The sequence below is a fragment of the Sylvia atricapilla genome, chromosome Z (genome assembly GCF_009819655.1).
Source record: "Sylvia atricapilla isolate bSylAtr1 chromosome Z, bSylAtr1.pri, whole genome shotgun sequence".
Lineage (NCBI taxonomy): Eukaryota > Metazoa > Chordata > Aves > Passeriformes > Sylviidae > Sylvia > Sylvia atricapilla.
This window is the reverse complement of record NC_089174.1, coordinates 85740673-85766574: the sequence shown is the minus strand read 5'-3', so window position 1 is coordinate 85766574 and position 25902 is coordinate 85740673. Positions and strand designations below refer to the sequence as shown.

General features: G+C 35.9%; 1 protein-coding gene across 1 annotated transcript in view; it reads left to right on the top strand.

The window, feature by feature from the left end:
* Nucleotides 1-16360, top strand: part of RFX3 (regulatory factor X3) — a 105124-nt gene extending 88764 nt beyond the window's left edge. The window contains exons 8-17 of the mRNA XM_066338835.1: nt 618-739; nt 1936-2048; nt 2821-2936; nt 3532-3686; nt 7316-7413; nt 7684-7833; nt 9311-9519; nt 10487-10640; nt 12742-12784; nt 13719-16360. Coding sequence (XP_066194932.1) covers nt 618-739; nt 1936-2048; nt 2821-2936; nt 3532-3686; nt 7316-7413; nt 7684-7833; nt 9311-9519; nt 10487-10640; nt 12742-12784; nt 13719-13957 — 1399 coding nt within the window. The 3' untranslated portion in view covers nt 13958-16360. The remainder of the gene's footprint in view (nt 1-617; nt 740-1935; nt 2049-2820; nt 2937-3531; nt 3687-7315; nt 7414-7683; nt 7834-9310; nt 9520-10486; nt 10641-12741; nt 12785-13718) is intronic.
* Nucleotides 16361-25902: the final 9542 nt, after the last annotated feature.

The following is a 25902-nucleotide window of genomic DNA, read 5'->3' as shown; positions in this document are numbered from 1 at the left end:
ATGGTAAATTGCAGTCAATATACTTTTTCTCAGGGCAGTTATACCAATTCTACAATCTCTATCAGACACTTGTAATTAAACAAACACTTCTGGTCCTCTTCAGCAAAGGCTGTAGACTGAATGTATGCCACACATAATTTTTCTTCATTCCCTTTCTTAATGTGGGAACCATGCACCTTTTATATTTGCATAACTTCAATATCCCAAAGTGCTCCTGTTGAAGTCTTTTTTGTCCTCAGACAGTAATGTTGTTTCTTCTTTAAAGTAATGAAGCATCACCTGTATATCACAAATTTGTGTCAAGCTGAGTGGAAACAGAAGGATTTGATATTTTTAGTATAAATTTTCCAGTATTTGTTTAACTGTTACTAAGCTAAATTCTACCAGAAATTGGGAGTACTGCTGGAATATCACCTTTGTGAATTCTGTAGTTCATTGTTAACACTCCAGCTTCCCTTAGTGTTTTTTCTTATATTATTTACAAAATAAGTAAGAATCTCTAAGTTCTTCTGTCACTTGCCCTGGAAATTTTATTTTGAGATGGAAAAATCAAACCCTGTGTTGCATTTATGAAGAAGCAAACAGAAAGGATAATTTTGTACTTGATGTTTTTGCAGATATAAGCCTATGCAGAAAGTGGATGGAGTTGCAGATGGCTTCACAGGAAGTGGTCAACAGACAGGCACATCTGTTGAACAAACTGTAATTGCCCAAAGTCAACATCATCAACAGTTTCTAGGTATGGAAGCAGGTTTTATGCTGCTATATAAATAAGTAAGATGAACTTTGTTATCACAGTCAATGTCAATCTAGGCAGGTACAATAGTTGCTCCTGCCCCCTCTAAAACCCTTACTCTCAACAGAACAGAAAGGCACTTAAATTACATGTAATTTCTATGTAATATTTAATATGCATCATGTAAGTATAAAATGAAAAACAGGGTGAGATATACTTCATATTACATAAATGGAGTTGCTTTGCATAATTATATTAAATGTGCATATTGAAATTTCTGCTATGAAAGTTGTATCCTTCATGTGCACTACAGTGCAATTTATTTCATGGAAGTTGGGGTAGGAGGATGGCATTGCCCTACCTTGCAGGTTACCCACCCCTGACTGTTTTGAAAGGGTATTCAAGTGTTTTAAGTGGAAAGAAGAAAATAGTCTCAACTGAAACCGTAAATGTTCAAAAATATCCAAATTGTGGATTTGTTGATCCAGTTAAGTATATGTTCCAGTCATAGAAACAAACTGTAATTTAGTTAATTGTTTATGTAAAAAGAGCCCTTGGCTGTGCTGATAGAGTGTGGTATTAGTGTAGGCTTATTTGGATTTTCAACCACCAAATCCTTCGGCCTGATTTTGCTTTTACTAAAACCACTTGGAGCATAAGTGTAGCATTAAAATGTTTTGAATCTTCTTTTCCGGGTACCTTTCAGTTCAGTGTTTTTATCTTACCAGGTTGCCTCTCAGAAACAGTTGTGGCAAACAGTAAAAGCACACATTGGTTCTACTTGAAAGTCTAGTAAATGTCAAGAGAAGATGTATATTGAGTTTATTAAGCCCCGTCACACCTGGCTGCACAGAAACTTCAGCTAAACAACAAAAAAATTATTCAAGGATTAGTCTATCTTGCACTGACTCTAGATATTTTCTTGCACCCTGTATAGTCTAAAAAAGCATGTGTTAGATTTTCTATATACTTGATAGCATTTAAATGTATTCACATATAATTTTGTGGGTTTTTTGTTTACTAAAAATTATTCATGTATTTAGTACTTTGGCATACAACAGGTATTGAATGCTTTCTTGTTTGCGTTTGAATATTGTGACCTTTTGGAATTTATTTATTTCTTTGTATAATCCATTTATTTTTATTTTTTTTACCATACTGTAACTGGCACCTCTGTCATTATGTTGTCATGACAACAGATGCATCTCGAGTCCTGCCAGAGTTTGGAGAAGTTGAAATATCTTCTCTGCCAGATGGTACTACCTTTGAGGACATCAAATCACTACAGAGTCTTTATCGAGAGCACTGTGAGGTATTTCCTGTAAACCATTTATTTTTTTAAAGTTCATGAGTTTTCCTGAAGGCCAGTACAGGAGAATAGTCCCAAATACATTGCAGCCATGATAGTGGCATGTGACTTCCCCACAGTATTTTACTTACCTCACTGAAAAGGATAGCAAAAAGAGTTTTCTGTAGGATCCCCTTTACAGGGGAAGGAGTAATATGTAATAGGTACTGAGAATTAAACGTTGCTTCAGAATGTTAGACTTTAGATTGTGCATGCAGATCTTTGATTTAGTTAATAGGAAATGCAAATCAGGTTAGATTATAATTTAATTTCCTTTTACATTAAAAGGAGTACCTTTTTTCTTACAACAAAGAAACATTGAGACATTTAAGCCACATTTGATACCAAACACTGTGTCTTTTAAAATTATTTTTGAAGGTACTTCCAACTTATAAGCCATTATGAAAAGGAGCAACCTATCAGGTTTACTTTTTTATTTGCAGTAGCAGTAAATATTTTCTGTGCTTAAATTCCTCTGAGATGTTTACATAGGCTACACTAGTTCCTGGGGGCTTCCATGCAAGCCTTGTGCAAGTCTCTATGCACACCACTTTTAGTGCTGAATAATTTATGGATATCAAAGGTATTAAAACAGATACCATTTATAACTTGAGAAATGTACAGTTTGCCTTGGTTGTACTATGTGAGGAAGGAAAAGAGCTGTAGATCTAGTTGGAGTTGGGGGTGGAGGGATTCTGGGTGAAAGACAATAGGGTCTCCTGTTTTATTTTTTCAGGCAATACTGGATGTGGTTGTTAATCTTCAGTTCAGCCTGATAGAAAAATTGTGGCAAACTTTCTGGCGCTATTCTCCTTCTGCTCCACCTGATGGCACTCCTGTTAATGAGCCAAGGTCAGTCAGTGTTTCTCTTTGTTTAAGGTGTCTCATGATAATCTAAGTGTGAAATTTAAAAAAAAAATCCATATTAGTTTTAACTTTAAGATTTTTTTTCTCCTATAATTATTTTCTAAATTGAATTTATGTTGCCTGTCAGTTGTGTATGGCCTGTGTGTGTGCCAAAGGGCAGTCTTGAAACAGTTGTGTCATCCATGGGGTATTTTGCATGGACAGCTACAGGGAAGGTGTCTCTTCCCAATATTTGACTCACTTCTTTTAAGCCAAAAGGATCATTCATATGTCTGCACTCTTTATGAGCTGTAGGAGAAATATGGAGACTTTTTTTTTAAAATCTATTTCCGTGTGAGACAATGTGTAAATAAGTTATATTGGGTAAAGTTGAGACATCTATGAAGCCTGTGTAAAAAAGTACATTTTAACACCCAGGTTTTTACCTGCTGTTAATCATGGAATCTTAGGAACTTTAGGTCAGAAAAGTCAAATTCAACTGTTAACCTAGCACTCCCATGTTAGCTGCTAAACCATGCCCCTAGGTGCCATAAGTGCATTGTCATTCATTAATCTGCTACATTTTTTTTTTTAACACCAGCAATCTGAGTGAAATAGAAAGTCGACTTCCTAAAGCAAAGCTGATTACTCTGTGCAAGAATGAGTCTATTCTGAAATGGATGTGTAACTGTGACCATGTGATGTACCAGGCTTTGGTGGAGATTCTCATTCCTGACGTCCTTAGACCTATTCCTAGTAAGTTCAACACTTGAAACATTTTCTAAGGATTTTTCTGCAAGCATGTGTGTGTTGGAGGTGTACTTGTGCCTCGCAGGGCAGCTTAAGAAAAATGTTTCAAAGTTAGAAAATACAGTGTATAATTTATGCTTAGTTTTGTTGTGTCAGGAGTTGTGCTGGGAAATGCCTTGAATTCTAAAAGCTGGTAGATCTAGTTTTTAAGGTACAATTTCATATTAAATATACTTCTTTCTCTATATCTGTTACATCTTTAGGTAAAAATCCTTTTTTTCTTTTACCCTGGCTCCAGGATGCCTGGTATAAAGAAGTCCTGTGGCAATGTGGCAATGTGCACTTTTGTCAGTCAATCCTTCCACTAAATTCAGTAGTTTTCAGTTCAAACATCATATATTAATCTTTGATTAGTCTGGAAGAGAACTATGGTCTTTGTGATTCCATGTTTGGAGAGGTGGTCCTTTGTCCCTGGCTGCTGAAATCAATTCTAGTAACTGTTAAGGCAATGAAAAATTCCTAGTCCAATTTATTACTCTAATCTACTGTTCTCCTGTCATACATCCTGCATGAAAGAGTGAGTAATTGTCCAGTCATACCACCATTACCAGGAGCAGAGCTCTTTTTTCTAATTTAATTTTACTACAATCTGTCACTGCTCCAGCAGTGTATTTATTTATGGCTATCTTTGGTAGAAAAGAAATTTACATGAAGAAAGTTGAACTCCTTCATGAAGTGTTTATTGTCTCTCATAAACTGTCCTAAATATGATAAAGAAATCATGTCAGCAACCCACAAAACCCCTCATAATTACTATGTATTATCTTCTAACAATGAAAAAGACAGTATTTACTTAAAGAAGTTGGATTTTTTTTTTTTTTAAGTTAGGGCCATAATTAATAAGTATCCAGCAGTAATAAGCACTCAGTAAGAATATTTGGTAGTAGTGCCTTGCAAAAAAGTTTTATTGACTTCCTGCTTGCCAGTGGAATAAAATCAGGCTTTAGGAAATTATGTATTAGTACAAAAATAATTGAAACTAGAAGTGTATAAAATATGAGGGTTTGCCATTTACAATGCACATTTTACCTGTTTTTTTAAGGAATGAGTAAATTCTGGGTAGCAATTGACATGATCTGTGCATCTATATAGCAGAATAAATGTTTTCTCAAATATATGCAATTATTGACAACTATTACTTGTGTAAATTATTTTGCACTGTCTTATATTTAAGGCTTTACTTCTCTAATGAGAATACCATTAGGTAGGATTTTAGACTAATATAGTGTATCACAAACCATTAGGTAATAATAAAACCCCTCACAAATTTAATTATAACATTTATTAAGTTGAATGAAAACTCTCACTTGCAAAAGCAAATTAATTTCTGAATAAAAAGGTAGTGCAGACAGAGTTTTTCATCAAATCTACTCCTCTCCTTTTTTTTAGCAGCTTTCCTTTAATGATGGTCCATCCAAATTTCTTCTTCAACGTTAAATGGTTAAAATTTTATGGTTTTTAAACTCCTGGTTTTGAATGAAAGCATGTCCAGTTATTACAAGACACTGAGATAATGGCTTAAGGCTGACTATAACAAAAATGCAGCTGGATGAAGCATACAAATTCATCATCCTCTGTGGGAAAACAGCAGTTTGTAGGAAAGTTTGGACTCTGTAGAGGAGCTTGGACTGTAAATGCTTCATTTTAGGCATGTTCATGATTTTTTTAATAAATGGGAACATAGCAGCAGCTGGTGCTCAAAATAGGGAAAAAATATTAATTTGAAAAGGGCTTGAAGAAAGCATAATTTTTTCAAGGATTTTGTTTTGTTTATTTAGATCTTCAGAGTTTTTTCTTTTAGACAAGTCCTATTGTTGATACATGTTACTGGAGTAGAAAAAAAAAAAAAAAGGCCGTTGGGGAAAAAATGTTTTATTTTTAACCTCTGTATTAAATTTGCTGAAATATTTCGCACCCACAGGAGGAGTGAAGAATTGCTTTGTACAGACCAACAAAATTCCTTTTCCTAGGAAAAGTGAAATGCTGTCCATTGAAGTCAGGAATAAAGCCTATAATTATTTAGTGTCCTTGGCAATAGACAAGTGCTGTTATGTTTTAGAATGGACATCTTGCATCTTCACACATGGCAGAATGGACAGTAACAAATTTGCTTGTGAGTTAGTTTCCATGATGGGTGGAGAATTTATGCAAAACACACACATCATCTTGCACAATTCCAGACAGGCAAAAAATACAGTACTGGAAAGACTGTGAAGCTCAGGTTTTTACAAGTCAGAGGGATTTTGATTCTGAAATTTTTAGGTGCTTATGCAAATCAAACTTTCAGTAAACTGCCATTGCCACATTGTTTAGTGTGTGACTAGTAACACTTAATGATTTAGGCCATTTACTTTGCACCGTGCTTATCATGCAAAAAGATTCTTTGGAAGGGTTCAGATGAACTTAAAAGTTCAAGGATGATTACTTATGGTTTTGGTATTGGCTAGATGTATACTTAAGGATATGAGAAAAATTCTGTATTTAATGTATCTCCAAAGCTTATTTGAAACTCATGATGGTTCTGTACAATACTGATGCCTGATTAGCTACTTTAGCTATTTTATTTCTTCAGAAATTTGAATTCCTTTTATTTTTTTCATTTTTCATTCTAGTTGAAGGCCTTATTTAAGGCCTGAGCTGCTTTTCCGTATTTATTTTTAGTGCAGATCATCATTGCAGTGATGCAAATAATTTTGTAACATATATATATATATATATATGTATATACTTGGGTAAAAAAGAGTAATGAGAACACTAGAAGTGAAAAAGCGTTAATATTTTTCTTAAATGTCTAAGTACCATTCATACAGTATTTACATTATTACTTTTATCTTGTCAGGTAGGTAAGAATATGTGAGTGAATATGTAGTCAATTAGTAAGTGCACAGAAATAATTTTCAAAGCAGCACAAGTGAGCTAGGGGATTGACAGGATTGAAGAAAAAAGGCTTGTTCTTCATGTGTAATCCTTAAAGGAGGAAAAACCCTGATAACATAGGAGAGCACAGCTAACATAGATGTTTTGTAAGATCAAACTGTGGTCATTTGAGTAATTTCACTTTCTGTCAGTGAAACACACTCCTGTATTTTACTTACTGATGATATCCTTAAGCACTGCATGTGAACAGAATTTACTCTTTAAAACTGAATTAAGCAGGATTATGACACAGTTTAAGATTACTTTGGACTTTTTTGAGGAAACTGCAGTATTCCTATAAGTGAGTTTTCCCCCAGACTTTTGCCTTTTAAAGGAGGTGCTTAGCTGAAATGGAAAGCTGAAAGTTTGTGATGGAAAATTCCATCACAGCTGCAGCAGTTAGTCTTGTTCTTGTACTGGAGTGCCCCAAACAATACTGCTAAGTCACAAACTTCTTTGGAAGATTGCTTATTGAAACAAAACTAAAATAATCATTATTGTGTAATCTTTATCTCAGGCATTTTGAACCTAGGCTAGACTTGTCTAGTAAGCAAATGCAGCAGACCTGAAAGTTGGGTATGAGAATTCTGGGGATGCAAAACATTTCCAGGGAGGTGCACTGCTTTATTTTAATTCTGTTTTTATTCTCCAATGCACAGGTGCCTTGACCCAAGCCATTCGCAATTTTGCAAAAAGCCTTGAAGGTTGGCTTTCAAATGCCATGAACAATATTCCACAGAGGATGATACAAACCAAGGTAGATGAAACTTGAAGTGCTATTCTTGAAGTGGCAAACCAAGTGGGCAATAGCATCTAAAAGGAGAAGCATTTTAACTTCAATGCTAAATTTCATGTTTAGCATCAAGCATCAAATAATGGAAGAGGAAATAATGTTGTTTGATCTGCTACACGGTGTAATTCAGATATGAGGGCTCATTACTATGCACTGTTAAAATGAAAGTCAAGACTCGATGTGTAGAATTAATGTTTGGAGTACAACATTTAAAAATAATACATTTCCTCATAGGTTGCCGCTGTAAGTGCCTTTGCCCAGACTCTGCGAAGATACACATCTCTTAATCACCTGGCTCAAGCAGCTCGTGCTGTGCTTCAAAATACTTCTCAAATCAACCAGATGCTCAATGATCTCAACCGTGTTGATTTTGCCAATGTTCAGGTAAAATTCAGCTTTGAATAGCAGGGGTTTTAAGTGTTATTTTCTCTGTAACTTTGAACATTATTGTCAGGCATCATTCTGTCAAGAAAGTCAAGTGCTAATATTTTACTCATTCATAAACATAGTGACTCAATCCAAATGTGGCAGCATGTGCTTTAGGGAGGTAAGTGCTCAGAACCATTACTTGTTTCCATTTGCTCTCTTGAAATGCACATATTCTTCCAACTTCTATGCAATTGTAGAGCAAATACTTTCTTAGAATGAGTACCGTGAATCATGTCTTTCTAAGAGCAAAAATTATATTTTAGGATTAGATCTGAGTAGCGTATCTTCTGAATGTCTCTTAAAATTGTTACATGCATAGCATTTTCAGCAGCAACTGTCTCCATTGTTTAAAACTCCATACATTAGTATGTTTTTTCTATGTGCTGCTGCCTGAATTTACAAGATCTCCTGAATAATGGGTAGATTAGTATGATTAGAACCTATAGAGCATAAATTCATGTTTTTACTGAGCTTAATTTCTCTACAGGTTTTTTTGCTTCTCTGAGGAAAAAACTTTTGTCCTTTTGGCCAGTAAAGTGAAAGGTTTCAGATTCCTGGTAGTGCTCTGTTTCTCTTTGTTGTGAACAAGTGTTTAATGTATTTGTTAACACACTTAACAGAAATCTAGTCAAGGGATCTTGACCAAAAGTATAATATTAAGTACAGTGATATGTTGACATGGGTACAGAGTCTGTGAATGAGATGTTAACTTGGCACATGACCACTGGAATATAAATGGAAATGGCTTGCTGTTACTGAACTGTCTTTTTTTTCTCATTTTCTGAATTGAACAGTTAGCTTTATTTAAACTTGGTAACACTGACTAAATTGCTGATTACTGTATGCACAGTGAGTTTCTCCACTTGTGTGCAGCTTTAAGTAATGTGTAATCTATCAGTGAGTCTAGAGTCAGCAAACAACCCTTGTTTGCATACAAAGTTTCTTTTATAAGATGATGTAACAGGATTTGTCTTTAAGCTTAATCTATTCAGAAAAAAAGGAATGTTGCACTTGATTTCTCATTGCTTCTTTTATTACTTTAGTCCCCTGCATTTGACTCTTCTTCCTGCTTGCCCTGCCTGAAACCCCAGAAAAAAATTACAAGATACAAGCATTTCAGTAGAAAAATTACAGAAGTAGAAGCCTTTCGCCATTCTCCACAAATGAATGTGGGAAACAGGAAACTTTAGTTGTTAACATTGTTTGTTCTAATTTCTTAATTTGAGGTCTGTTCTTTTATGCTACACTTTTCCCACCTATTTGTTTTCAACAAGATTACAACAGACGTAAAATAAAAACCATGTCTTAGTTTGTCTAGTAAGTGGGTCCTGTCTCTTCCATCCATTGAGCAGCTTTAACCTTTGAGGTACAATTGCATTGTGTGCTTTGGCTTACGTATTGTCAATTGAAGAGCTGCCATGTGCTGTGACAGGAGCAGGCTTCCTGGGTGTGCCAGTGTGATGACAACATGGTTCAGAGACTCGAAACAGATTTCAAGATGACTCTTCAACAGCAGAGCACTCTGGAGCAGTGGGCTGCCTGGCTTGATAATGTAATGATGCAAGCATTGAAACCATATGAAGGAAGACCCAGCTTTCCTAAAGCAGCACGGCAGTTTCTGTTAAAATGGTCTTTCTACAGGTAGCATTTTATAGATTTTAAAGCGTTCTAATTCTATTCTGTTAATTGCTGAATTGGGCATTGTGCTGAATTTGACAAATCAAACAGTGGCTTGGTGCATCATGAAATACCTGGGGTTCTTTTCAGAGGACAACTGTTATTAACCTTGTACTCAGGACTATCAGCAAATGGACAGGGACTTAAATGACCTTTGTTTATTGTTTTAAAGGCCATCTGAAAATGAATGCAGGTGTAATTTTGTCCAGAGTTTGAAAAATATGAATTGTTTTGGTTAAATGACTATGCAGTTATTAAGTCACTCTTTTTAGTATTACTTAGTTAAACATTGTAGCATCAATGTTTATTAGGTAAGAAAGGCAGAAGCTGTGTTTATTATATGAAAAGAACATTAAGACAAGCATTCCATGTTAGTTGCTTATTGAAACAGTTATCAGAGTAAACCTTGCTCCTCGAACCTGATTGTAGCAACTGCTTGCTGAAGATATGAAGATAAAATATATAATATGTACACTTGTGTCTACAAGTCTATTGTTTTTGAATTTTAAGTTTCAAAGCTTTGTAAATTCTGGCAATTAAAAAAGAAAGATTGACACAACAGACACTATTTAAGCAATAGTTTATTTAAAATCAAATCATTTTCTTACCATTTTAGTTGTTTATGTTTTCAACAAAGCTTCTTTCAAGTTAAGTTTTACACTTGCTCAGTTAGTGGTAGTTATGCATAGGTCAATACCAAAACCAAACCAGTCTGGTTATTTGTTATATGGTGTCCAACAGTACCTTCAGAGAAAGGAGAGAAGCAAATGATTCCCCTTTCCTGGTCATCCCTTTAAATCAGACATCTGAGGATGCTGTTGCTTTTGAAAATATTGGTTTTGAGGTGAAATGTCTGTCTGCGTGGATAAATGTTTAAATGGCTGTGGCATACAGTACATAAACATATATATATTTTTTTATTTTCAAATAGCTCAATGGTGATTCGGGATTTAACCTTGCGCAGTGCCGCTAGCTTTGGCTCTTTTCACCTGATCCGCTTGCTTTACGATGAATACATGTTTTACTTAGTAGAGCATCGTGTTGCTCAGGCAACAGGAGAGACACCTATTGCAGTTATGGGAGAGGTAAGATAACGTGTAAGAGACTAAACTGGTAGATTTAGTGATAAGTTGGAGAAAAAAAGTGGGGTTTTTGCACATTTTTAAGCATGTGTGTAGAATGGTGAGATGGTCCTCAGTATTGCAATAGACTGCAATAACAAACGCATGCAGTGGCTTCAAACTTGTTTCACTGGTTCATTGTTAGAGTACTGAAATCACATTAAATTCTTAAAATAAATTATTTCTAAGTGAACTTGCTCTTTTACGAATCTGCACACAGATTCATGTGCACAGTTTGAAAAAAGCTGATGAACCTAAAAGCATTTTCCACTATTTGAGACCCAAATATTTTATGTGAAAACAGAAAAGTGTAGTAATAGGAGAATGTTACTTCTGTGGATCTGTTTACATGCATTTGCACAAATAATTCCCACACAAATGTATAACCTCTTTGACATAAGGAGACTGGTTTACATGCAGAATTGTGGCTTGTACAGACCTGTTCACATACCAGCACAGACATATGCAGAGGTTTGCAACACATTTGGTTTTCTTACAGTTGTTTCAAAGACTTGGTTTAAAAAGCAGATGTAAAGTCTCAATTTATAACTATTTTTTATACTCAGCTATGGCATCTGCACAGCAAAGTTTCTCTTACACCTCTTCTTTTCAATAGTTCATCTGACCTTTTATTTTGAGTGAGACAGTAAGGAGAGCATGAACTGTTCCCAAAGAATAATGCTTCAAAGGTGCTGGAAAATGGATATATTTGAAAATATGCTGCATTGTTAATAGGACAGATTTGTTACATTTTTACACTTGCGAGTCACTCTTATTATGTTCTGTGTTACCTATAAATTACAGGTAATTTTGCTAGTTGAGTTGTCATTCTTCTCACAAGATATATTGATAGACTTATTAAATATTATAGAGATATTATATACTCTCAAGAGAAGTTGGAAAATGTCTCAGCTTGCTTTGTCAAATTATTTTATATCATGTGTCATGACATGTTTCAGAAAAATACTGTTTCTACTTAGTAGAAAGACTCACCATCAATCTACATATTCTTGCATTTCTTGCCTTACATTTGCAGAATGTACTACACAAGTATGCAGTTACTGCATTCTTGTTGTCTCAGCAAACTTTGTATGTTGTATATAAATGTAGCATAGGGACTTGTAAAAAGTTTATGAGACTGAAGATGGAAATACTGTGAGAAAGTAAGTATTGCAAAGTTTTTGAAGGTGAGGGGCAGAATGGAGGTAATGCATGAAATGCATGTCTTCTTATGTTTCTGTGTATTCAGTGGCTGAAATAAAATGAGGAAGATTACAGTCCAACAAGCACTGTAAAACAGTATATACTGGTTTCAGCTGAGAAAAGTACTCTCCTGCTTCTCCCTTCCTCTTCTTCCACCCTTGGACACACAGGTGTTGGCAAAATTCTGGAAAAGACTGGTATCATCATTTGTGGTTAGAAATGTATCTAGCTGAACAACGTGCTTTTCATTTGATACCCATTGGTAGCATTTTGATCTTCCAAATTTCACACAAGAGAAGTGGAGGAAGGAAAGAGAAGAAGGTTTCTAACTTATATGCAGCTTCTATTAAAAGATCTGGATTTTAATGTGAATCACTTATCAGGTTATAAACCTTTCCAGTAAACCAGTGCCTTTCATTTGCCTCACAGGTAGATTAAAAACACCATGACATACTTAATTTTTTGTTCCAGCACGATTAAACTGGTGCCTGGGAAATTTTAAAGCAAGTTTTTTTGTTATAATATTGGCAGTTCAGAATGAATATCCAATATAATTTATGGCTTTATAAAACACAGAAATAGATCACTTCAAATGACCAAGACCCTGAGGAAGCAATCTTTAAAAAAGGTTATACTTCTCCATTCTAATTTTTGAGGGTTTACTTAGTGATAATTGTCTTAATAAGCACAAGACTGAAATGGAATGGGAAATAACTCTGCTGTGGATGTGGCTGCAGCTAAGATCATGCATTTGAATGAATGCAACCATAAAACCAGTCGAGCACAGATTTCCTATGTCATAGATATTCTAAGTCCACATTTGCTTAAGTCTGTGTCCATTTCTTTATTGTTTATTTTACAGTTTGGTGATTTAAATGCTGTGTCCCCTGGAAATATGGATAAAGGTAAGCATTTTAGTATCTCCAGGGTAGATATCTCCCGTGTAGAGCTAATGTGTCTCTGAGCAAAATAAATCCTTATGTTTTAAAAACAGAATATAGTTTAACAGAATAACAGAATAACAGTCAAACAGAATATAGAGCTGTATCATCCTTTAAAGTACATGTATATGCTGTATGGATACATTGATATAATACAATAGCTATGTATGTAATATGCCACATGTAGTAATGACTGGGATATTGTAGGTTTGTTTTACAGTAAGAATATTTTAAAGATGTTTATTATTGTCGCAAAGAAATATTCCAATTTTTATGCAAATTTTGTTATATCTAATAGGGTGGAGGAGAGTAACAGCTGTGCAAGGAAAGACATGAGTATGCTCAGGGATATTTAACTGTAGTGGGTGTTTTGCTAAGTCAAGAAGCAGAATTGTACACAAGTAGTCAGGGAGAAATTAGTTCCTTACATTCTCTTCATGCCCTATTTTGACATACATTTTTATACTGACTACTTGAGTGATTTGGGGTGACCTCAGAACACTCAACTAGTGAGTGCAAGAATGTTTGTCAAAATTTGGGGTCAAGTGACCACAGCTCTCCTCACCTCAGTTTCCCTATCTGTACCTAAAACTAACAATTCTTGTTCATCATGTTTAGGAAGTGAGGAATTTTCCAATATAACGTTAACGTTGTTTGTTAGACCTTTTGAGATTGCAGCTGTTTTTTCCCACATCAGAAGTGTGTAGCCCAAGTGACCAAACCTGAATCTGTTTATCTATATGAGGTAACAGCTGACTTCTTTCCATTAAAATTTTAATTTTCAGTTTGCACTTTATCAGATTGCTCCCCTGTATTTCAACTATTGCTTGCAAAATAAAGAGTTTTGTGTTAGAGACTTCTCTCTTTGTGGTAGTTACATGCTGGTTTGTTTGTGCAGATGAGGGCAGCGAAGTTGAGAGTGAAATAGATGAAGAGCTGGATGAAAGTGGAGAGCCACAAGCTAAGAGGGAGAAAACTGAGCTAAACCAGGCATTCCAGGTGGGCTGCATGCAGCCAGTGCTCGAGAGTGGAGTACAGCAGAACCTCCTGAACCCAATTCATAATGAGCACATTGTTGCAACTACTCAGACTATCAGACAGTGCAGTGCTACTGGAAATACATACACTGCGGTCTAATGTGAAACCTCTCCTGGCCTCCAACACACACCCCATTGCATTAGCTGTTTAGTTTTAACATGAAAAAGAAAAAAAAAAAAAAAAAAAAAAAAAAAAGAGAATAAGTCTGAAGGTTGACTGTTGTCAAATGTAACTTTTCTGATCACTATTTTGTTGGAGTTGTTAAATGGAATGGGTGTACGTAATTTGCCAGGCCTGCTTAGAAACAAAAAAAATTTTTGTAAAGAAAATCATTTCATATCGGCCACTTAATATGAAGAGGTTTCTTTGTATCAAATGCAAAGAAGATTTTTGCAAAGTTTAATGTTAATGTTTTGTCCTCGTATAATAATTTAATTTTTTTCATAGTTTAAAAAATATTTTAATGTTAATTATTAGTTATTATGATGATTTCATATAGATAGGTTTTTCAATTAGATGCACTTCTGTGAAATATCAAAAGAACTATTTTCTTTGATTTACACTGGAGGCATACTTATTTGACAGCAGATGTATCAAATTTGTTATTAAAGGTGCTTTTCATCGTACTACGAGAAGACACTATTTTGATAAAATTGTGAGTATTCAGGGGGATTTTTTTGTAATAATGCTGGAGGGTTGAGAAGATCTCCTAGTTTCTTCCTGTGAGGAAGAAGCTGTTTAAATGATGGAGTTGTATTAGAATGTGATAATCTGTATGGCATAAATGTACCTAATTATCTCAACATGATGTAAACAATGCAAGCTTCATTTAAAATCAACAGTTTCAGATATTATTTGCATACCAGTTCCTCTGTTTTGAAGACTACTGATTCTATATGTGAGACCACTGAACAGATGCTTTTGATTGTTCAGTGGCACTGTAGTTGTTAGAAACTGAAGCTAAAATGGAAGTGACTTGATTATTGTTAATTTTAAGTGTATGTGCTACTTATGCTGAACTGGACATACAGGAAAACATTCCATTTGGATGACTTTCTTCTATTCCAGGTCTTTTCCTACTAGTGGTTCAATCTGCTGCTCTTAGAAAAGGTGATTTATAGAATGCAAGGAATGTAGCAACCTGCATCATTTTCCTTTCAAAAGCATTTCCTTGTTGTTAAAGTGGATTTAAATTTTTACAAAAAATTAGACAAGGCAGTGTAACTGGCACACCTCACTTGTACTTATTCCCAATTGTGTAGAATTTGAATAGGTGGCTAGATGGACCATTGCCATTTAAGAATGTACATCAGGGATCATTGTACCTCGGCTATTACATGGTGCCTTAAACAGAACTGAAGCTAAGACTTAGTACTTTTTGTTATTCTTAACTCTTAAATTCATTCAACAAGGTGTGCCTGTCATTTTCAAATTCCCTAAGAAGTAAGGACAGGTTACACAGCCTTCAAAAGTATAAAAGGATTTTTTTATTATTAAATGATTTTAATATCCCTCTTAGAATGACAATAGACCTATTTTTTCTTGTTTCTAGCTGGATTTCACTTTAATAGAAATAAAATTTGCTTGGGAATTTGGAAAGCAAAACTAGCTTTAATACCAACTTCAAATGTCAGAATAGATTGACCATAGTCCCAAGCATGATTATATATTTTCTAAGCCCTTGCCTACTTTTAATTTTAAAAACTAAAAAGAAATAAATGAGCAGGTACATAATGCAGTGCATGTTTTCAATTTCTATATTTTGTGGTGTATCAGCCAGATATAACATTTTAACGGTTAAATAGTATCAGTTTATAGAGACCATATTAATTGACATTAAAGAACGCAAGTTTTTCTTCACAGACATTTCATCATGCAGACACATGAATTTGATACACTAAAGTAGTGGAATTAAATAAGAAAAAAAAGCGCCAAAAAGTGAATGAGAACACAGAAATATCAACTTTACAGGAAAAACTGTATAAAAAAATTCTGATTCTTTTATTCTCGTTTATCTAGTGTGTCTGAAAATGACTTCAAAGTCATATATACCAAATGGGAGAAGAGCATGTAAAATGGAAGTGTATTTATAGCAAACAAGTTTGTTGCTAGAGTTTACATATGCTCCAAATACAGCTGCACATAAACTAAAATGTCCTAACATTATTGGTGCACAAAAATAAATTTTAATCCCTTTGCAGAATTGCGAACCCATCCAGCTCATTCTGTGTAGGCATAATTCCTACTAATGTCAGTAGCTTTTGCCTCAGTAAAAAGTAAAAGTGAGGTTTATATTCATTACTTCTAAACTCATAAATGCACTTAATCTCATTATAGATTTTGTTGTCACATATATCACTCAGTGTGTCCTGATTTTTTCTTAGAAATCAGCACATCTGTATCCTTCACCAAAAATGCTAAAACTAAGCTGTGATAAATATTTACTCCCCTTCATTGTGCATTATAAGATGTTTACAAGTAAAATAAAGTGAAATAATTCAACTTTTTTTTTTTCATTTTTAGCTTTTTTTAATACTGTAGTAGTTGTTTTAAATTTTGTGTTTGTTTGTGTTTTCTTATTAGTATTCTTTCTTGGTTTAATGTTGAATTTATTGTTGCTGAGAAAAGAGTACAATTGTAAAAGGTAAATCTAGCTTGCTAAATATGGTGAGACTTGAGTATCTTTCATTATTTAGCTCTCCACTCCACTCAGTTCTTAACTGTCATAAAGTGAAAAACAAAACTGAACAAAAATCTGCATACAAGAAAATGGAATGCATTTCCTAGCTTCTAAAAACAATCAATTATCAAGACAAATTGGAACTTTGTTCAGGTTCAGAAAACTGACTGGAGTCTGTATTCTTGCGCTTAAATTCTAAAGATTTTATGAGATTTTTTTGGAGCAACTATCTTACTGTGTTATAAACTTAGGAGTTTTGGGGGTCTTTCATTTTTGTGTTTTTTTAACTGACATTTCAATCAAACACTTAGATAAAACATTTTGCACACTCTTGCTGTTTGATAGCTGGGTTTTAGTAGTGGTTGAAGTAGAGATTTGCAGATACCTCAGTGTGTATTCTGTAACGTGGGGCTGCCCTGCCACACCAGCTCTGAACTCTGCTGTCAGTGGTCTGGAGAGGTGCAGCCCACAGGGTAGACATTATGAGAGTTGACATGATTTATGTGTTTGATCTAATCTTGAAATGGAATCCAGAATAATTATTTTAGAGGCATTTCCCCCATTAGCACAAAATAGCACAGTGAACAGTGTGGGGGAAGAGGTCTTGTTGGACTTTTCAAAGCACAGGGCCCAATTTTCAAAAGTTTTCTGTTTGTTAAAGTGTTTTATTACATTTTCATCTTGTGCTAAATTGGTTTTAAAACATGTGGGTTTTTTCTTTTTTTTCAGGTTTTTCCACTTGTACTGTAGCATGCTCTAAGCACCTTCATTTTCTAAAAGTTCCATAAAAATTTGGAAAATAGATGTTAAATTATTTGCCTATGAAATGATGATTTACAGCATTACTGCCTTTAGTTCAAAAAAGTGAGAAAATAATGTTCTGTCATTCAGGAATGCATAGGTCTATGTACAAATTTAATTTAAAGCGAGGTATTTTTAAATATCTGAAACACTTTTTGTTTTACCTTGTTTTCCCTAGGAGAAATGATCTGATATCTTTATCATTCTCATCATTGACATCTGCACTGCTTAGAAAAAAAAACAAACAAGCATGTTAGATGCACTGCAATCCAATTTAATTCAGATTGCTTTTACAAAACAAAAACAACCACTGAGAGCCATAAATGTGCTGACAAAAAACCCAGATTTATTAGTAATATAACTACACCACAATAATTTCAGAGTTTAAAGTACAAATTTGAGAGAGCAAGGTGAATTTCTGAAAATTGGGCCCTTGTCACACTAACAGGACATGCTCTTTGTAAACAGTTTAATGCAAATTGATAAATGGAATTCTAGTATCTCTGCTAATTTGTTTGGTGATTTAACACTGACAATAAAAACTGGAATAGAAGCATAAACACAGTGCTTAGTTCTAGTATTAGAAAATTAATTTGATATAATGCCTTGCATTAACCCTTTGAGCATTGTAAGTAACATGATGGGAACAAAGATTTTTAGATAATTTAACTAGTCCACTGAGCATATACTTTGAAATAGCTTATAGTGTTGTCATTTTTTTTAATTATGTCTAAAGTAAATACTTGCATACAATATGGGGATTTTTTGTATTAATAGGGGGCTCAGTAGATGTAGGCAAAATATTTGTTGCCATTGATATGTACTGTGTAATATAAAACAGTACTACAGCTCCCTGGTTTTTGTAACTGCATATATATACAAAGAAAATCAAACATGATTCTACATATAAGAAGTTGTCTACTTTAAGATGCCTTTAGAAGATAAAGGTTTAGAAAATATATTCAGCTATTTTGAAAGTTTCCTGAGATAGATTAGTGTTGGAATACTCTGGTACTGTAAAAGAGAAATCTTTAGGACTAAAAGAAGGTTTAGTAATAATAAATTTTGCAGAATATTTGATGTGTTTGCATTTGAATTTTTGGCAGTGTTTGTGAGAAACAGGAACAAAAAGTGCACAATTATGATAATATTCCTTTTAAAACTCAGTCACTGCAATAATGACTAGCTAGAAGATGAAGGTATTTTATTAAATTTCACATACAAGGGTGCAGTTTGGATGGCCCTTATTGAATGTCAGAATTTTAAAAGCAACCTAGAAATTGCACGAGCAAATATTTTTAAAAGCCCCTTTGTTCTTACAATTACTGCTTACAGGAACAAGGGAACGCGTTGTAGCAGCAAGTAATGATTCTTTTAACTTAGAGATACTAATGCCACCTTACTAAGTGAGAATACAGTACATTTTCTACTGGTTTCTTGCAATATCAAGAAAGTCAGCAAACACTAAAGCAGCTGTACTTATTTAAGTCTAGCTGAGGGCAAAGAAAAAGGGTATCATTTAAAGTTATTGAAGGGAATTACGTCAGTAGTATAGTGCAAGTAAGTTGTAAACATTTTTAGTCAGTTAATGCAAATTAATGCATAATTAATTAACATAAATGCAATACTCAAAGGGTTTTAATTTAACAACTTTTTTTATTCATAATTTACTGTAAATGCTTCTGAGTTTGCATGCCTTGATCATTGCTGCTAGTGATTTTATGTGCCAGTAGACCTGAGTTTAATTTACCAGTTTAACTAAGAAATAGTAAAAGCCACTTACAAAGTGACTGCCTAGTGTTTGTTTGAAGTAAAATATGCCTTAGTTTGAAAACGATCATTTTAACTCTTGTTTTATTCTGATTTTTTTTCTCCTTTTCCTGTTGAAAAAAATAAATTGGCATTTTGGGATTGGAAGCCCTGAGTAGTTAAATATTTGGTAAGAATTGTTCTTGGAGATTTCTCATTAAGGCTGAAATTCACTGTAGAGAACAAGGCCCAGAAAAAGCCTCTGGGCATCAAATGAGCCTCACTTAACACTAATTCAGGAAGCTGTTCTTTGTATGTTCTTAAGCACTTTCTTGGTTATGGTGCAAACATCTTACAGGAATTTTCAGTTCTAGATTAATTTTACTCTGAAAAAATAAATGTCATTTTAAGAGAAAATCAGACTTCAGAGGAACAACCTTGAATGGATTGGTTTTTAACAGGAACTCAGTTCAATTCTTCTTGACTCACTGATACCAGCAAAAGCTTTTTACACAAAGAATATTTAATGGGTTTCCCAAGTAAAGTTTCCTTCCATACAATATTAAAGTGACTGCCTTGTATTTAAACATTAAATACCCATCTTAAAGTAACCCAGTTAAGCAATTTAAAATATGTTGGGAAAATATCACTTTGTACCAAAGCAAGTTGCCCATTTCCACTCATACCCACTGAAAATTTGGATTTACAGTTAATAACCAATGAGGCTGTTAAAGAAACTTTGAGTGCCTTTCAAAAACTTGGAAAATTGTGCCTGAGGTGGTAAACTTTAATTAGGTTAATTCTAGAGCTACCAATCAGTAATTTTATCATCACTCAGGGCTTTCTTACCTTCTAGGAAACTTCCCTTGTTGCATTTATTTTATACTGTATTTTTTTTAAGTGCCATCATTTAAATTTCACTTAGTAAGTGGCAGATTACATTATCCAGTCCCACAGCACAGAAACATCATAACACTAGGACATATTCAAACTCTTTATTTTCCAGTTGACTGAATATATTATGTAAATGAGGTAAGCAACTTTTTGTAGATTGTATGTGTGAGATAACGTAATGTTCTTTTCCAGTTTTTGGGCTACCGTTGAATATACTTTTTAATTATTTAAAGAAGACATCTTTACAGAATAACGTGATGGTTTTTTTTGTATAATGTATTTGATTTTGTAAATACGTATTTCCTGATGTGATTTTTGTGACAAATGCTAAATCTTTTAGTATATAATGTCCTCTCAAAACTGGCAGGAGCTAAATAATAGTTTGTTGGCAATTTGTATTGTGTACTGTACAATAACTGGGGACCTTTTATAATTATAAAAATATATATTAACTTTTAGTGTGTTGTATAAAAAAATGACTGGAACATACTAAAGACAGTAGGATTTTTCTGAATATTTCAGACTTGAACTCAGGCTAGCTTTCTTGTGTTTTTCAAAACAAAATTGTGTCTTGTCTTTTAAAATCAATAAATTTGTTTTCTTGTTACAAACATATCTGAGTGGCATCAGTTTTTATATAGCTAGATATTTTGGACTGTTTTACTGTTGATTTTGAGAGAAAAATTATTGCACTTACACCTTTGAAAAAAGACCACTTTTTTTTTATTTAACAACAGAGCTAAGTAAGAAGTATGTCTCAGATGGCAAAAAACCCAAGTATTTTGAATCACAGAACTGGTAGGGTTGGAAAGAACCTCTGAAGATCATCTAATCTAGCCCACCCTGCCAAGGCAGGGTCACCTAGGAAGTGTCAGTTCCACTGAGTTCCACTGTGATATTCCCATAAATAGAGACTGTAATGTACTTATTCATTTCACTGTTAACAGTAATTCCCCATTATAGATTTACATAGTTAACAGCTAACATTGAGAGGCATGCAGACTTTGGCCACCACTAATTAGTGGTGTCAGTTTGGTACCAGCAGAACTTACTTCTGCAATTTTTGCTGAAAATATCTGCAATATGCTAGTGTGTTAGATTTTTTGACAATTTCACAAAACATGGTTGAAGGCCTAATCTTACCCATTCACATATTCTATGGGTCTCTTAATATGTGTTGCAGGCACTGTATATTTTTCATATTATATTTCATATAAAGAAATGCTGCATTTTAATATAACAGGGAGGACCCACCAAATAATAGATGCCAGAATATCAAAATAACAATTGGATACCAAGATTAAAGCAGGTATTTCACACAAAACTGTGGTAAAGGTGGAAGAGCCGTGACCCTAGAGCTTAATTTTCTCAGGATGTTCAGCCATAAATTATGGTCCACTCATTGTCTATTCTTTAATTTCAAATAAAGACCAGAAGCTTAGTACAGTACAGTATCAGTCCCTGCATTGCATCTTACCTTACAAGACTACAGCTACACCAGTGAAAGAGCAGCTAAAGAGTTGGGGAATTGTCGAGGTTAGAAAAGACCTCCAAGATCACCCAGTCCAACTGTCCCCTCAGCACTACCCCTGTCACCCATAAAGCTCCAAACCACATCACCACACCCAGATGCCTCTTGGACACCTCCAGGGACAGTCCACCACCTCTGTGGGCAAACTGTTCCAATCTCTGACCATCCTAAGAGAGAAAAAAATTCTGATACTAGAATTCCTCCTATCTCAGCTTCAGTGCATTTCCTCCTGTCCTCTCACTGCAAGCACAGCATAAGAGATCAACCCTCACCTCACTGCAGCCTCCCTTCAGGCAGTAGTAGAGGGCAGTGTGGTCCACCCTGAGCCTCCTCAAGACTAAACAAACGCAGCTCTGACAGGTATTCCTCATGTGAGATATTCTAAAGCTTTCAAGAGCTGTGCTGCCCTTCTCTGGATACAGTTCAGCACCTCAATGTCCTTTTTAGAGTGAGGGGCCCAGGACTGAACACAGGATTTGAGGTGCAGCCTCAGCAGTGCCCAGCACAGGGGGACAATCCCTGCCCTGCTCCTGCTGCCCACACCATTGCTGGTCCAGGCCAGGATGCCATTGGCCTTCTTGGCCCCCTGGGCACTGCTGGCTCCTGTTCAGTCACTGTCACCAGCAGCCCCAGCTCCTTTTCCTGTGGGCAGCTTTCCAGCCCCTCTGCCCCAGCCTGTGGCCCTGCCTGGGGCTGTTGTGAGCCAAGGGCAGGACCCAGCCCTGGCCCTTGTTGAACCTCCCACCACTGGCCTCAGCCCATGATCCAGATGTGCAGATCCCTCTGCAGAGCCCTCCTGCCCTCCAGCACATCAACACTCCCACCCAGACTGGTGTCACCTGAAAAATGAGTGAGGGGACACTCAACTGCAACACCCAGATAATTGATAAAGATGTTAAACATGACCACCCCCAAAAAGAGCCCTGGGGAACACCATTGCTGACTGGCCACCAGCTTGATTTAGTTCCATTCACCACCACTTCTTGGGCCCGGCCGTCCTGGTAGTTTTTTACCTATGGAAGAGTCCACACATCCAAGCCATGAGAGTTTTTATAGGAGGATTCTGTGAGAGATGGTGAAAAGTTCTTTTACTTAAGTCTAGATAGACAACATACACAGCCTTCCCCTCATCTACTAAGCAAGTAATTTTGTCATAGAAGGAGATCAGGTTGGTCAAGCAGGACCTGCCTTTTTAAAATCCATGTTTGCTGAGCTTGATTCCTTGGTTTCCCTGCACGTGCCATGTAATGGGCTTCCATAGCCTTTCCCAGAACTGAGGTAAGACAGACAGTGACAGCCCTGTAGTTCCCAGGATCACCCTTCCAACCCTTCTTGCAGATGAGCATTACATTTGCTAATTTCAGTCTTCTGAAACTTTTACAGTAACCAGGACTGCTGGTAGATAACTGAGAGTGGTTTGGCAAGTTGTTTTACCAGTTGCCTCATTAGTCTGGGGTGGATCTCACTAGGACCCACAGACTTGCGAGTGTCTAACGGGCACAGCAGGTCACTGACCATTTCCTTCTGGATTATGGGGCTTCACTCATCTTCCTATGACCAATTTCCAGCTCTGGTAATTTCTCGAGATGGGTATCCCAAGGACAAGAGGGAATGATACTAAAGACCAAGGAAAGAAGGCATTAAGTACCTCTGCCTTTTCCTCATGCCTTGTCACTCAGTACACTAGCATTCCACACTTGAAAATACTCCCTGACCCTCCTTTTGCTATCACTGTATTTGTACAAGCTATTTTTGCTGTCTTAAATCAAGTTCTAGTAGGACCTTCTAATCTTCTCCCTACATGATCTTGCAACATTACAGTCCTCTTAAGTTAACTGACCCTCCTTACAGAGAAGATAGATTTTCTTTTTTTCCCCCAAATTCTCTTTAATGAGGCTGGTCTTTTTTCCTGATGACTTGTCTTTCTAGACACAGAGACAGCCTGATCCTGAATATTTTATAATTCCTTTTTAAAGCACATCCAGCCCTCCTGGAGTCCTTTGTCCTTCAGGACTGACTGCAAAAAGACTCTATCAATCTAAGAATCTATCAATCAATGTCCTAAGCAGGCCAAAGTCTGCTAGATGGAAGTCCAAGGTGGAAATCTTGCTGGTGCCCCTCCTTAATCCACTGGTACTGAAAACTCTGTTATTTCATGGTCTCTCTGCCCAAGACAGCCACCAACCACTGCATCACCCACAAGTCCTTCTTTGCTCAATGTCATGGTTTAAGCCCAGCTAGCAGCCAAGCCCCAGGCAGCCACCTGCTCACTCCCCCACCAGTGGGATCAGGGAGAGAATTGGAAGGGTAAATCCCAGAAAACTTGTGGGCTGAGATGAGGACAGTTAAATAGCAAAAGCAAAAGCCATGCACACAATCCATGGAGAACCACTTGCATTTTAAGCCATGATGCTATATGGTCTTATATATCCCTTTGATCAGTTGGTGTCACCTGTCCTGGCTGTGTCTCCTCCCAGGCACCCCCAGTCCCCTCCCCAGTGTGGCAGTACCAAAAGCAGAAAAGGCCTTGGCTCTGTGCAAGACCTGCTCTGCAGTAACAAAAACATCTCTGTATTATCAACCCTGTGTTCAGCACTAATCCAAAACACAACCCCATGCCAGCCATTATGGAAAAAGTTAACTCTACCCCTGCCAAAATGAGCACATACAAAAAACCAGATCTAGCAGGGCATCTCCTCTGGTAGACTCTTTCAGCAGTTGTGCCAAGAAGTTACCTTCTCAAAGAACCCCCTGGTCTGCTTCCTCTCTGCTGTGTTCTATTTCTAGCAGACATTTAGCAAGCTGAACTCTTACACACCTAAAAGGGCAACCATGAGACTTCTGCCAGCCACTTGCAGAATGCCTCATCTGTCTGTTCAACCTGGCTGGGTGGTCTGTGACAGATTCCCACCATGACATTCACTGCTGATCTTCCCCCTGTCTTACTATAGGCACTCAACCTCGTCATCTTCATCATAGTCATCAATTTCAATACAGTCAAATCATTCCCTAAGAGTGCTACCCCATGCTAGTCCATGTTTACAGAATACTTCTAATTGGTTTGGTAATTGAGAAAAGGCTTCCTTTTCTAGCAGGTGCCTTGCTGAGACCAAATAGGTTTTTCTCTGACACATACATGGCAAAATGCAGAGGGACATTGTCCCTAGAGGGATCACACACCAACTCTTGATATAGCCAACAGCCCACATTGCTCGGCTCTTTTCCACTGACAGTGCTACCAGGAAGACCCTGCAAAATTCAACCTCTGTTGCTGTTCATATTAAGGGAACTGATTTATTATGAAAGTTTCATTCACAGTAATAGATCCACAGATCCAGACCTCTAAGAGTGAAGTACAGGTAGACTGTAGGAGAAACTTGAAAATACTGGGTATTGTAAGAAAACAGAAGTGTAAGAAAGGTAATAAAATGTTTCTATTATTTCTGTGAGGTAATTTTCTGCACAATGTTATTGTCAAATAAGTAAGACACATTCTACATTCTACAAGTACAATTTAAGTGTATTTAATTTGACTTACCTAAAGCATTCACTTTAATTATGTAAAATCACATAGAGCCTGCAGCAATCCAGTGTGCATCAGTTGTTTAATTCTGTATCAAGGTCTATGCCAAAACCCACATGAAATATAAGCCAGTTATTTTTTCCACAAAAGCATCTTACCAAGGAAAGGAAGAAGAAGAAGAAGAAACCTTGATCTATTTTTGGCACTGTTAACAGTATGCTACAGGGAGTTTTTATTCTGACTTCGTTCTTCTGGTCTCATTCAAAAATTTGCTAAATTTCACTGTACATGTACTTCCCAATACATTAACTAACCTACCATATAGGACTTTCCTGTTCAAATACCAAAACAACCCCTTCTTGACTGAAATGTGCTACTGCTGACATTTTATTCTAAATGTTTTATAAGAAAACTGTTCTAATAAAAGTAACTCTGTGTGTAGGCATTTGCCACAAGTACACTGTACACAAGATCTGCTGCTGCTTTTAAGATCAGAGTTCAGGACAGATGTAGTTGGTCAGTACCTATTTAGCAACCTACTTGTTAGTAAAACAGACATATTTTCAGAGATCTAAATGGAAGAGATATTAAAAAACTGCTGTCTCAATGCTCTGCAGCTGATGTTACCTTTCCCCACAATAAATGGTGTCCTGGCAGACTGTGTTAGAAACAGCTGAAAAAGCTGTAATAGCAACATGCTGAAGTTAGGATCACAAATTGTGTTGTTTGTGAGCAACACAGGCATTGAATTTACTGGTCCATGTGAGTGACAAGGTGACTGTTGCTCAAACAGTAGCAATCACTTCATCAGTTTATTTCCCTGGTCTTCAATGGTTTTCAATGCCAAAGAAAAAGTTAGACCTCCC